General features: G+C 39.3%; 1 protein-coding gene across 1 annotated transcript; it reads left to right on the top strand.

Moving 5' to 3' along the window:
* Window positions 1–862: 862 nt before the first annotated feature.
* Window positions 863–14,581, top strand: LOC125779647 (uncharacterized). The gene has a single exon (XM_049460925.1). It carries the CDS (start codon window positions 863–865, stop codon window positions 1,355–1,357), a length of 495 nt encoding a protein of 164 aa, XP_049316882.1. The 3' UTR covers window positions 1,358–14,581.
* The last annotated feature ends 882 nt before the right edge of the window (window positions 14,582–15,463 follow it).

Consider the following 15,463-nt stretch of genomic DNA (forward strand, 5'->3'; position numbering starts at 1 on the left):
GAATGCTGATTTCAATCCGGATAAAGTGGAGTGTGAAGTTTTATTCAGCCGAGTAAATCAACACTTTGATCGGTTTATACATCACCACTTTGATCTGGTCAGCAAGGCGGAGGAAGACGAAATTGAATCTCACGAAGAGTTGTTTGCGACAACTGAATCGTTATACACCACGTTGTGTGTCACGTTGCAACGTCGTCTAAACCCCCAGAATGCCGTCCAGGTTGCATCATCGACAATAAATCACGTGGCAGACATGCGACTAGATCTGGTATCAATTCCACCATGCGATGGTCAACACTCCAAATCATTTGACGCATACTCTAACTGTCAGTAAATGTATAGTCGATCAGCAACTGGATAAACTACTGCAGAGGTTCTGGCAGGTTGAGGACAATGGTCCTGTCGATGAACTCTCGGTAGACTCTTGTGAACGGATTTTCATTGACACTGTACGTCGCACAGCGAGTGGACGCTATAGTGTACAAATCCCGTTTCTTCCGAATGCTCCAGTGTTAGGAAATTCATATCAAGCAGCGCGCCGTCAGTTTTTTCATCTTGAACGAAAACTAGCTGGCGACCCTGAGCTTCGCAACAACTACATCCCGTTTATGCAAGAGTACATAGCACTCGGTCACATGAATCCCGTGAAGGACGATTGCTTCGACCCGACGCAATGCTATTACATACCCCATCATGCGGTAACAGGTAAACTTCGTGTGGTATTCAACGCGTCCTGCCAACCACAAGCGGAGTGTCATTGAACGACACTCAGTTTTCGGGACCACAGCTCCAAGACAATTTGATTGATATTCTTCATCGGTTTCGACGTTATCGAATAGCTATAACAGCCGATGTCAAGAAGATGTTTCGACAGGTTGAGATCAATCCCTTGCATCGTAAATGGCAACGCATCTTGTGGCGGGAATCTCCAGTCGAACCACTACGTATCTTCGAGTTGGCTACAGTAACGTTTGGAATGACAAGCAGTCCATACAATGCGATTCGCTCCTTACGCCAATGTGCTGTAGATAACTACAACATTGTGGAGGACGAAAACCGGGCTTTTACGGCAAGGAACAGTATCCTTGATGAATTTTACGTCGACGATTATTTGGAAAGTTTTGACTCTCTGTTGGAAGCTGTTAGTTGCGCTCATGATGTCGATGTGATCCTTCGTCAAGGTCAGTTCATTCTTGGTAAATGGAATTTGAACTGCGCCAAAGCTCTTCATGCTATCGCTGAACCAGAGAAATCTGAAGCAGAAATTGAACTATGCGATTCCAACGCCACTGTGTTAGGCTTACATTGGAATCCGTTGAGCGATGACCTCTTTTTTAAGGTGAGAATTGAAGACTGACATACACTACCAACAAAGCGCAGTATCTTAAGTAACGTTGCAAGGCTGTATGACCCGATTGGTATACTAGCGCCAACTGTAGTTCTGGCCAAAATATTTATTCAAACCCTGTGGAGGAAGGATCTTAACTGGGACACTCCACTATCTGTAGAGTTACAAGACCAGTGGCTCGAATTTCGAAATGGTCTTGAAGAACTAGCGCGAATCCGTGTACCGCGTTGGTTAGGCATGTCACCTCATGCATTTTGTACACTTCATGGCTTCTGTGACGCTAGTTCGAAGGCGTATGCTGCGGTTATTTACGTGAATAGTGGCGCACAAGGAGATTATTCGAATATGGCACTTGTTACTGCAAAAACCAAGGTGGCACCTGTGAAAGAGATTACTATACCACGCTTAGAACTTTGTGCTGCCCACATGCTGGTAGTCACTCTACGGCGCTCCGTTTAAACAACGTCCCTTACACACTCTGGACTGATTCAACTATCGTTTTACATTGGATTCATAAACAACTTTCAGTTTTGAAACAGTTCGTTGTTAATCGAGTTGCATACATCCAGGCCCACACCAAGGTAGAATGGTGGCGACACATTCGCTCCGAGTACAATCCGGCCGATTGTGCAATTCGAGGAATTACGCCTGCAAGCCTTCTGCATCATCCGCTATGGTGGACAGGTCCACCATCTCGTTATATATGCATCGAAAACGATCCAGTTGTGCCAGAACTAACGGAGGAGCAACTCCAGGCACAGACTCTAGAATGTCAACCTTTACGTACTCTTATAACCACTCGCCAAGATGATCACCAATGTCTTATGACTTCTGCGAATGGTCACCGAATCCCCCTCGTTGAGAAATTTAGCATACTTAGTCGTGTTCTCAATACAACAGCGCGATTAAGACGTTTTCTGCCACGTTACAAGGGTCAGAGGTCGAATATTGTGACAGCAGAAAAATACGAATGGGCTCTGCTTCTAACTGTTAAACAAGCTCAAGGTAAGGCATATAGGCTAGAAATTAATGCTCTGAAATCAAATTCCAGATTAGACAGTCGAAATCACCTGTTAGCCCTAAATCCATATGTGGATCCTGAAGGCATTTTGCGAGTCGGCGGGCGTCTCCGAAATGCAGAAATATCTAACGAACAACGACATCCAATGATCATTCTCAAAGGATCATTTGTTAATTCCCATAGACGATGTCTTCATGGTGGCATCCAACAAATGTTACAGTACCTGCGACGACGGTTTTGGATCATTCACGCGCGCTCGCAAGTGAAGGCGTACATATGGAAATGTACCGTGTGTCAGAGACATCAACGAATCCTCCAGAATCAACAAATGGCTTCGTTACCCCGTGAACGGATACTTGCGGCTCCAGTTTTTTCAAACAGTGGCCTAGATTATTGTGGTCCGTTCCATGTCCGCATTGGTAGTAGATGATCAACTACAACATCTAAGACATATGCTGATATATTCGTCTGTATGGTCTCACGCCCCCTGCGGGGAGGGGGATTGAGAATATTCCCGCGGTAAGGCATGCCTGTCGTAAAAGGCGACTAAAATCCCATTGTTCCCTGCGTGGTTGGGAAAAGAATATCGACGTGGTAAGGCATGCCTGTCGTAAAAGGCGACTAAAATCCAAATGCACTATGTCCGACATTGACAGGTCAGATTTTATAATGTCGGCATGGTTATGAGGTGTCAGAAAAGTGCTATATCGAAATGATTATCATATTCTTTGAATGGGTTTGCGATTATACATATAACAAACACAAAAATGAAATGACGAACAACATTTCATACAGCCGGGTCCTTAGGAATTCCTAGGAATTCTTAGGGTCCCCGACTGGCAGTAGATCACAGGTAAAACTGTGGTCTACAGGTCATACCAAAGACTAAAACATGGTACCACGGGGAGCAGTAATGCCCTTGGAGTTCGCTCCAATCTGCTCATTGGGTTCGGCCCTTTGGGGAGATTCGTGGTGGCTGTGGTTTAAACCTAAATGCAGGAAGGGCTTTTGTCCAATGTGGAGTCGCACTGCGGCCGGGTGCCGGACCCAAAGTACGGCAGAGGTTTAGGTAGGCCTCGTACCCGACCAAGGTGGCTAGGGTGTTTTTCCTTTGGTTTTTACCCGAACCGATTGGAACCAAAGTATAGGTGTGGGGCGGCACTTTGCTCTGGTTTCCCAAGGTATAGTGTCGTGCATGCACTTAAGCTTTGGGGCGTTGATCGGCGCATTATACTGATCTACGTGTTTCTAGCAATAGAAAACGCCGTGGATTTAAGTCTACTAGTGGCAGGTATTCACGTTAAAACACATTGACAGTTGTATGGTCTCACGAGCAGTCCATATAGAACTTGCTGTGGGTTTGAGTACGAGATCCTTCATAGACGTTTATGACCGATTTATTAGTCGCCGCGGTATTTGTGCCAAGCTCTTCAGCAACAACGGCACCTAGTTTGTAGGCGCTGGTATATAAATGCGTTAAGATGTGAAGGAATGGGTATCCTCATACGCGCAACAGCACGTTGCTCATTTTGGTACTCAATGGAAGTTCATTACCCCCGTTGCGCCACATCATGGTGGTATCTGGGAAGCAGCGGTACGCTCGGCCAAGAAGCATTTACTTCGCATTATGGGCCAACAGTCATTGCGATATCATGAGCTTCTAACGCTACTGACAAGGATTGATGCTTGTCTTAATTCACGACCAATTGTAGCCTTACATGATGACCCCGAGGGAGGACTAGCCTTAACGCCAGGTGATTTCATAATTGGTCGACCAATCAATTGTCGTCCTGAGCCACCGCAACCAGATATACCGCACACCCGCCTCCATTATTGGCAGCGCTTGCAGGGAATTTTCGAACATTTTTGGAAACGTTGGCAAAATGAGTATCTAAATTCGCTTCAGGCCCGTAGCAATTGGATGCGGCCTGAACCAAACCTCCGAATAGACGATGTCGTACTTATTCGAAATGAGAATTTGCCACCCGCCTGTTGGCACATGGGTCGTATCACGGGCACCCATCCTGGCAGCGATGGTCTTGTCCGCGTCATTACGATAGAATTCAATGGAAATCGGTTAACGAACGAACGCACATACATATGTCCAACGCCACTATCAACGTCCTATACAAAAGGTGGTAAGACTAACTGGAGTACACGAAGAAATTCTAAACCGCGAGGGTTCAGCCGGGGAGGATGTTCAAGATTATCTAAGTTTGCTTACGCTACGCCTATGGGACAAATATTGCCTGATTGTAGCGTTATTTCTTCTTATTTTTTGTATGTTAGCGACGCTGACTGCTGCCTGCAGTACAAATGCACACCGCTAGCATATGCTCTATTCCCGGAATCCTAATTGTTTGTACATGTGATTACTGAACAAGCAGGCATATAATTGCCGCTTCTTGCGGATTTCAGTTAATGTTAAAAACAAAGTCGTGACGATAGGTCATATCAAAATTCAGTTCCTCTTGTTTGATTTGGAATCTTATACAGTATAATAAGTTTTCTTTTTTCCCGTTTTGTTGTTAATTCATGTTATCAAATTTCTTTAACACTCCGTTTATTTACTTTCCAAAGTTGTATTACTTTCCAGTAACTATGTGGTATATATACAATGTAGGCATGCAATTTATGTAAATAAAATTTTTTGTTGTAATCGCGGTTCGAGTAAATGACGACGGAGAGTTGGATAAAATGGTAAAAGAGAGAAGAGATTTGCAGGTATTTAACTTCTGCACTCAACACACATGTGTGACGGTATGTATACTCGTATATATGTTTCTATATATGACCCTAATAAATATTGGTAAGAAAATGTCTAAACCGTATTATTAGGTAATTTCGAGTTATGATAAGTTGGTTTGCATGTAGGTATATATGTATGTGTGTTTCAATTTAAAATTATGTATATGTTCTGTATATATGTTTTATTTTATTTCTCGTTTTGTACTTTTTACTATGCTTTTTGCTTATTAGTGCAACCCTGCTTGCTGCTTTAAAAGCAGAAGTGGTGCTGCCGGAAAATATTGCAGGTAGAGACTTGGATGTTTTTGTAATGTTTTAATTTGTTTTGTGTGTTTATGTTCACAAGGAGAAGCATATATAGGCAATTAGTAATTTAAATACAAGTAAAATACAGCTTTAATATCGGTATTTTGATATTAAATTATAGTATCGGTTTAGATGAACTGTTTATAGTTATAACATAGTTATAATTGGCAAAACAGTTTTTTAAACATATACTTAGTACATATGTACATGCATATAAGCGATACACTTACCCTTTCTTGAATCAAGGGAATTTTGGGGGAGTGTGGCTTGCCCTATCCCACTGCACTTAGTATGCTGCTATTTTCCTGTGTGCCTTTTGTAAGTGCTTTAGGGTCTGTTGTCTTTGTTTTTATTATCTTATAGCAATGTTGCCTTTTTGTTGGAGTCCGCGACCGATGGTGTGACTTAATTAGTTTGGCGCCCACTAATGTTGTTGTTTTTCTTTTCGTTTAGTCTTCCTTTTTTATGCCTTTTTGTTCGCTTCACTTTATAGATATATACATATATGTGGTGTTTATGTATCCAAACTGTGTTGCACTCCACCAACACTGTATATTGCAATTTTTTTAATGTTCTCTAATTTTTTCTAATGTTTTCTAATTTTTTTTCACTTGTATAGATTTAGGAATAATAAAATATTACTCACCATACTTTTATTAATTAAAATTTTTGATTATTATATTTTTTTTGTTTTTCTTTTTTAAGGTGCTTTTCTGTAGGCTCGAAGGACCATGTTCTCGGAAACGGCGAACTCACCTTTTTTTTCTTTTTCTTCTTTTTACCGAAACTCACTTTTATAAAAGAACTAGCTGAACCCACATACGTTGTCCAGCGTGAAATTATGTGTTTTGAAATTAATAGAAAGTTGAATTTACGTTGTGTTAAAAATCTTTTATTTTCGATTTTTCTAAATTTTTTTCAATGTAACGCAGTTTGATAAACAACATTTTTTGGTTTCTATTCCGGAGCGTAAATGTACAGAGAAGATGGTTTTCCCACTCGGGAACACGCCACGTATAACTGGCACGCACTCAGGCAATCGTAGTTACGATAATTGGCAAATTTGGCATAAACAAGCGTGATGAGTTCATATTTCGTTGAAGTGAATTGACAAAAGGCAGGTGAAATTGATATCAAACCACTGAAACCGAAGTTTGGCATGCGAAGTGGCTATCGAATCGTCTATCGGTTGATTCCATTGATTATCATGTTCCAGCAATTGTAATTGCTGGCTTACTTCTCCAAAACTTGCACACACTCTACCATTAATAGTGCAAATGACTCAAATGAAATTGAACCACGTACATTTATCAATAGCAACCGAAGGTAGAAACAATCGTCGTTTTTCGGGTGGATTGTGTAAATTCGTCCTAAGGAATTAGTTGAAAACACACCTGGATGTCAATCTACTGGTTGGCCTTGCTTTCTGCGTGACTATTTCTTCGACGATGCATTCCATGTATAGTATCAAGGCATTTTCGAATAGAGCAATACTCTCGCAAACGAATCACTGACGCAAGTTGAGAAAAAACTCGTCAATGTCAATGTTGTTGGAAGTGTTTCCGCTGGCTGTACTGTATGGCCTGGGTTGAAAAACACTCTTTAGCCATTTTCCAAATGACCTGCGAGACGCACAACAGTCGGAAAACGTTCATGAATTGAAAAAGTAAATACCCTACAAAGCGCTTTATTGCAGTTCACATATCGACCGTATCGTTCAAGACCAATAACCGCCATATTGGTTCCTTTGGTGACGTACCTACGAACGTATTTTATAGATTACACCAAACTGCAATACTAAACATTGCTATGAGTTTTGAATGTGAATTAGACAACAGTGGAGAATATAGTACGATCCATATGTTGTCAACTTCGATATTCACTACTCTCGTCTGATGAGCTACGCCGACAGATTGAATATCCATAATTTCCATTGTGCGATTCCGAAAGAAAAGCAACTGGATAGTGTTTCGTGCATTTATTGTTAGATATACAAACCGAAGTGGGATTGTGGTGTCCGCAAAGTCCATGAACCATATTGGTTTTCATCATTTCGTTTAATATTGGATCTATCTATGGATCAGGAATTTCCGCAGAAATGATATCATCAATTTGATCTGATGTAACCACCATCCACCATCCTAAGAAGAACATCGTAACTGTTGTTTGAAAAGTCGTGCTGTGACAACGTTACGATCGCTTGCTGATTGACACCGATCCATAATTCCACACGTATGTCGTCGCATCCTGGGAGTACTCGTTCATGTGCCTTGGCGTTGATGGCAGAAAGAACACCGACCAATATTAGCGGGACCTCTTTGTGGCTTCGTAACAAATTTCAATCTGTTATTGATCACTTCGTTTGGAACACACATAAAGTTTTCACTGAATAATTTTCAATTTTTTTTTTTAAATAGCCGGAATAAAAGAGCAAGCGAACGAAATTGAACGATTCAAATAATTAACAAATCAAAATATTGAAAAACAAAAGAAAAAAGAATTGTATGAAAAAAGTCAATTTTTGGAAATTTCCAATTTTTCGACTTTTTCTTATGAACGTTTTTTTTTTATTTCTGAACATTTCCAGATCCACAGCGAACAACTTCTGAAAATTACATGAAGATTAGTTTCGCCGTTCTCGAGCCTGAGCGTTACTAACAAACAAACATTCATTTTTACTTACATATGTTATACAAAATAAAACGTTTGTATGGGAAAAAGAAAAGGACTGTTTTGGGGGTTTTTCCGGCAACTTTCTTAATTTTTTTTACATAAGAACCTTCTCCTAATAATAACATTAGTGAAATCGGTCCAGCCATTCACGCGTGATGCCGTGACAACGGAAAACGGGTTTCATTTTTATATATATAGATAGATATATATGTATGTAGATAACGCAAAGTACGGGTTTTCTTAAATATTCTTATATGTATATATATATAATATTTCGTATCAAATAGAAAAGATTTCAAAATTATAAATTACACCAATCGGCGGCGGAATAAACTGATTATACTGGACGGGGGATAAAACCGTGATGCTGCCAAAAGCGTATGCGCAAGCGCGTGGAGTCTTGACTCGTACGGAAAAAAAAGCGAAGTGAAGGCGGCTGGAGTTGTCCGTCCGTGAAGTGTCACATTTGATATTGGTGTGATGTGTAGTGATGTGGAAGGTGAGTGGTGACTGTGGTGTGTTGTTCGTTTATGATGATTTTGTCTGCCAATGTGCGGAGTTTAAATGTGGTGTAGCTGTGTTTAGAGGAGCCACCTTTGTCTTGGCTATGTGCTAGTAGGTGACTGGTGGTCGCTGTGACGGATTGTGATTGCACATAAATGGTGGCACAATATGTCTCTTCAAAGTCGTCACATAAGCCATGTAGTTCGCCTTTGTGCTATGGGCCATAATTTATCCATCGTGGGATTTGTATCTGTGAGATATCATTCAGATTGCTCGCGAACTGTGACTTTTCTAAACGAAGTGGTTTCATTTGTTCATCCCAGTCAGTTCCGTCTAGCCACAATTCCTGTATTAGAATTTTTGCTTGTATCATAATCGAGAGCCATCCTGCGGGGTCGAAAAGTGTTGCCACCACGGATAAAATTTGGCTGTTTGTTATGGCGGATGGTGCGGATATTGACTCAGTAGTAAAAAGTGGTCAGATATCGCATTCCATTGTATCCCCAAAGTTTTTGTTGTGCTTTCTTTTTCAAATTTAAGGAAATTGGTGTTTAATAGATTTTCTTTAGTTATATCCTTTAAAATATTAGGATAGTTCGTCGTTATCTTTTTTAACGTAAACCCTACTGTTTTGAGGGCTTGTGTCACTTGTGCTAGTGACTTCTTCTAACTCCCAAAATTTTCTCAATTGTGAATTGAGGTATTCGTTTGAGATTTCCTAACTTGAGTTGTCATTGTTGTGACTGGTTCCGCAACTAGTCCACTTAGGACCCATCCGAAAATGGTATTTTGGCCAGAAGTGTTTTTGAAATTTTTTCAACACCTTCTGGTATAATCGGTGGTATGAGATCATAGCCTAATAGAAGGTCTATTTCAGCGGGGGTGTTGCACTTGGGATCTGATAACTTAAGGTGAGACACCGTTTCCAAATGCTTGCTATTTATATGATAACTTGGAAGCATGTTTGTTAGTTGCGATAAGACTATAGCTTCTGCTTGTATTCTTATATCCGCTTGAGGGGAAAATAGGGTAATGGGGCAGATATTATTAGAGTTCTGAACTACTCTTCCGCCTTTCCCGTAATTTCAAAGTTGGCTTGTTTTGTTGGTAGCTTTAGCCTATTTTGTGCTCTGATCACTCCCCATTTGCAAATGCAAACACCTAACTGAAACTTTTCGTCCAAACGAGAATAGTGAAATCGCGTTCCTCAGTAGTATTCAACAGGATCATGCAACAATACCAGCAATCACCATTTGTGAACTTAAACGTGAATTTGAAAAGCTTAAAGTTAAGAAAGCAGCTGGCTTCGATTTATTTACAGCTGAAGTGTTAAAGCAGTTACCATACAAATGTTTACGGAAGCTCACCTATCTTTACAATACAGCAATCCGTCTGACACATTTTCCAAGCCTTGGAAAGTTACCGAAGTTGTTATGGTTCCTAACCCAGGAAAGGATCCTCACGTAGTCTCCTCATATAGACCAATTTCTCTACTTCCACAAATTATCTAATTTTAGAATCTATAATATAATCGACGAAAAGCAGTTAATCTCATCGCATCAGTTCGGTTTTAGAAATATGCATTCAACAATAGAACAAATTCACAGAATAACATCAGAAATAGAAAAATCCCTGGAGGAGGGAAACATATGCTCAGCTGTATTCCTTGACGTTGCAAAAGCGTTTGACAAGGTATGGCACGAAGGTCTTATGCAAAAACTAGAATCATGTCTTCCGGTTGAGTATTGTGCTCTTTTAGAATCGTATATCACCATGAGATTTTTCCGTGTAAAACAAGGAAATAAATTCTCCAAACTTAAAGAAATTGAAGCAGGAGTTCCTCAGGGAACTATCTTAGCTCCACTTTTATATATTCTGTATACAAAAGACTTACCGTTAGTACCAAACAGTATGACTGCCACTTTTGCTGATGACACCGCAATACTATGCGTCGAAAAAACAGCAGAAAAAGCTGCGCTAAACCTGCAACATGCGATCAACTCTGTAGTAAGTTGGACTAAAAAATGGAGAATAAAACTAAACGGTGACAAATAGGTTTATGTAAATTTTACAAACAAAAGACCACTTATCAATCTATAAATATTCTAGATGTCTGCATACCATACGCAAATACAGCTAAATATCTTGGCATCACGCTTGATGCTAGATTATGTTGGAAAGAGCATATAAAAATAAAAAGGATTGTACTTAATCTGAAATTGTCAAAAATGAAATGGCTAATTGGGCGAAGGTGAAACCTGTCCATATACGAGTACAACAAATTACTTCTTTATAAACAAATAATCAAGCCGGTATGGTCATGTGGTGCGCAACTGTACGGGTGTGCCAATGATGGCAGTATTAATATTACTTATACAACGTTTTCAAAACAAGGTGCTAAGAGGCATTGTAAATGCTCCCTGGTACTGCAGAAAAGCGGATACTCATCGAGACCTAAGGATGAGTACAGTCGCAGAAGAAATAAGGAGTCAGGCAGATGCCCACTACAAAAGGCTTAATGCACATGTGAACGAGGAGGCGAGAAATCTTCTTTTAGATACATGCCGCTCTATTCGATTATGTCGAAAAAACCGCATAGCTTAGTTGGAAGCTAAAATATAAAGGATTAATTACTTACCATCTATGTATGAATATTACTAACGGGTGATTTTTTTGAGGTTAGGATTTTCATGCATTAGTATTTGACAGATCACGTGGGATTTCAGACATGGTGTCAAAGAGAAAGATGCTCAGTATGCTTTGACATTTCATCATGAATAGACTTACTAACGAGCAACGCTTGCAAATCATTGAATTTTATTACCAAAATCAGTGTTCGGTTCGAAATGTGTTTCGCGCTTTACGTCCGACAAATTTTGTTCAGCGATGAGGCTCATTTCTGGTTGAATGGCTACGTAAATAAGCAAAATTGCCGCATTTGGGGTGAAGAGCAACCAGAAGCCGTTCAAGAACTGCCCATGCATCCCGAAAAATGCACTGTTTGGTGTGGTTTGTACGCTGGTGGAATCATTGGACCGTATTTTTTCAAAGATGCTGTTGGACGCAACGTTACGGTGAATGGCGATCGCTATCGTTCGATGCTAACAAACTTTTTGTTGCCAAAAATGGAAGAACTGAACTTGGTTGACATGTGGTTTCAACAAGATGGCGCTACATGCCACACAGCTCGCGATTCTATGGCCATTTTGAGGGAAAACTTCGGACAACAATTCATCTCAAGAAATGGACCCGTAAGTTGGCCACCAAGATCATGCGATTTAACGCCTTTAGACTATTTTTTGTGGGGCTACGTCAAGTCTAAAGTCTACAGAAATAAGCCTGCAACTATTCCAGCTTTGGAAGACAACATTTCCGAAGAAATTCGGGCTATTCCGGCCGAAATGCTCGAAAAAGTTGCCCAAAATTGGACTTTCCGAATGGACCACCTAAGACGCAGCCGCGGTCAACATTTAAATGAAATTATCTTCAAAAAGTAAATGTCATGAACCAATCTAACGTTTCAAATAAAGAACCGATGAGATTTTGCAAATTTTATGCGTTTTTTTTTTTAAAAAAGTTATCAAGCTCTTAAAAAATCACCCTTTACTTTGATTTTCGCTGTGTAGTGTTTGTGTTTTTAATGTGGTTGAGCAGCATGGGGCGTCTTGGCAATTTTGTGGATTTGGCACTTCGGAATTTGTTATTGCAACTTAGCCCGTGGCTCTTTTGACTGTTTGGGGGTGAGCTGGAAATGTTGTTTGTGACAATAAACGCAATTAAATTTGCTTTCACAAACTTTAAGCATGTGAGCATGTGATATGCAGTTTGTGCACAGTCTTTTTGACTTTACAAAATTATTTCGGTCAATGATATTTAATTTTTTAAATTGTTCTCAGGCTTTAAGTTTATGACCCCTTTTGCATAGTTCGCATGACGTTTGTTTGTATTGTTAGGATGTGAACGTTTTATATTTAAAGAAGCTGCTAATTTTTTTTTCTACCATTTCGGCGATTTCGTATTGGGTAGTGAGAAACTGTTTCATTTTTTGCCATGAGGGGAATTTTTTTCTTGATGAGAGCGATTGCTTCCACAACAATAACTACTTTTTTGGTAATGCCGCTGTGCATATGTTTATCAGTATAGGGTCCCAGTTATCTGTGGCAATGTTTTGTGTCGATAAAACCAACAAACAGTTGGAAACAATGGATTGAAGTTTGATCAATTATTCACTTGTTTCCTTTCTCCTCTTAATTCATGTAAACCATACTGTACCAACAATGTGCCATATTCAGATGAAGTAGCGCAGATGGTACAAAATAAAAGACGACTTCGAAGAATCTGGCAGAATAGCATAAATCCGGTTGACAAAACCAGGCTAAACAAAGCAATTAAAAAATTAAAATCCAAGTTGGCAGAGATGAAAGAAGAATCTATTGCAGAATTTCTTAAGAATGCTGATCCAAATAAAAACGACGAATACAATCTGTGGAAAGCTACTAAATACCTGAAACGTCCTCCGAAGCGACAGGTACCGATAAAAGATGAAAACAACTCTTGGCGTAGATCTGACAAAAGAAAAGCCGACGCTTTTGGCAACCACCTTGCGAATACTTTCAAGCCTTTTGCTCTCAATACTGACCAAGTTCAGACTTTTCTTGAGAGTTCATGTCAAATGGATAAACCAATACATTACGTAAAACTGACTGCAGTACAATCAGAAGTGTCACAGTATAAAATTTCCAAATCGCCTGGCCCAAATAATATGCATGAGGGGTTGTTACATACCAGCTCCATTCTATCTATTTCTTCGGTCATACCTATGTAGATTGCAGACAACATTAATTAATGATGACACTTCCGACATATACGAAGTCAAAGCAGGTGTTCCGCAAGGGAGCGTGCTTGGCCCAACACTGTACACGATTTTCACTGCCGACATGCCAATAATAAACGACGAAAATATAACTGTTGCCACATATGCGGACGACACCGCCATTCTTGCATCTGCTTACTCTGCATACGAAGCATCTGAGACTGTTCAAAAACAACTGAACGCAGTTGAATCCGGGCTTCGAAATTGGAACATTATGGTAAATGAAAGAAAATTATCGCATGTTACCTTCACCATGAAAGCAGGAGATTGCCCCAGCGTCAATCTCAATCAAACAATTATTCCAGAATGCACTAGCACTAAGTACCTCGGGATGAACTTAGACAGAAGATATAAAATAAATAAGGTGATCCGATATAAAAGCATTTTAAAACCGATTTGGGCATATGGAATACAAAGCTGGGGAACTGCAAGTAAATCGAACGAAGAACTAATACAAAGATATCAGTCGAAAACACTCAGGTTGATTGCAAACGCTCCATGGTACATAAAAAATATTAACTTACACAAAGATCTTGAAATAAATATGGTGAGGAGTGAGATTCAGAAACTCAGTTCAAGATATCTTAATCGCCTAAGCTGTCACCCCAACATAACGTCAACATTAACCTAGTGGACAAGAGTGAAACTACTCGCCGACTGCAAAGGCTACATCTCTTACACTTGCCATTTAGATCTTAAGTTTAACTGAATTAATTAAATTGTAAAGTCTATATATTACTAAATTAAGTGAATTGTGATATACTTATAGTACAAATCTTATACTTCAAATGCCTTTATGTATTTAGGGGACAAATTGCATTTTTAGCAGCAAAGTGAATCTTAGATATAATAACATTTGCTTATTGTCACACGACAGATTGTAAATAAAATGAAATAATAAAAAAATATCGTAATTTGCTTATCTACCAATACTCGTTCGTTTTCGTATCTTGACTTTAGGGCTTCCCAAGTCAAATTGAAATGATCGTCATTAAGAGCGAGCTGTTTTACTATTACGCCTGCTTGTCCTATAGTTTTGTATCTGAGATGATACAGTTCTTGCGCTTGTGATAATTTTTGATGGTTTATGTACACGGCTGTAAACATGTTCCGGAAGGACGGCCATTCTTCATAACCTCCATGAAATATTTCTGTATCGCACGCTGGTACTTTGAGATGAGTGCCGGAACTTGTGGAGTAGGTGCAATTGCTCTTAATAGCTTTAGTTAATCAGAAATCATTGCTTTTGTTTCTTCGAACTGGTCTAGGGAGTTTTCATACTTAGGGTTACAGGTAGATCTGAGTCATCAGATTCTACGATTACGTCATAACGCAGCTTGGATACGCTGGTGTACATGGTCTTTTTTCGTCTGCAATCATTTTTGGTATTTGTATTGTAAATACTTTGATTTTTTTAATTCTTTTGAATCTACTTATGTTCATTCAATTCAAAAAATAGATTTTCAAAATAATTATTCTCAGTATATACTGATTATAATGATTCTTTGTAATTAAAAATTGAGACCGAAACTCTTTGACGTAAATAAGATTTTCTTTTCGGATTTTTTTATTAGAAATACTCGTATTAGCCGTTTGGTGATACCGTTTCGTATTTGTTGGATATATAAATTTAGAATTTTATTTCAAAAGGTTGTACTTTAATTGTTAACCGCACTTTTTGTTAATATATATATATATGCTGGTATATGTATTATATATTATATAAATATATATATTTATACATATGTATATATCTTTTTTGTTTATGTCCTTATGTTGTATGTAGGCACACCCTAATACTTGGACTTGTATGTAGTTGTTCTTGTGCTATTAAGATCTCGCTGAAGAGATTAATGCAGGTAAGTACATGTATAAGCCCAAGTTGTTTGTGCTTTAAGAGTTTGTAAGCAATCCTGCTTGCCTCATGCAAGGGTATTGCAAGATGCCGATATGGACTTTGAAGATAGTTGAATGGTTGTTGTAATTCGAC

The sequence above is a fragment of the Bactrocera dorsalis genome, chromosome 6, assembly GCF_023373825.1.
Source record: "Bactrocera dorsalis isolate Fly_Bdor chromosome 6, ASM2337382v1, whole genome shotgun sequence".
Taxonomy (NCBI): domain Eukaryota; kingdom Metazoa; phylum Arthropoda; class Insecta; order Diptera; family Tephritidae; genus Bactrocera; species Bactrocera dorsalis.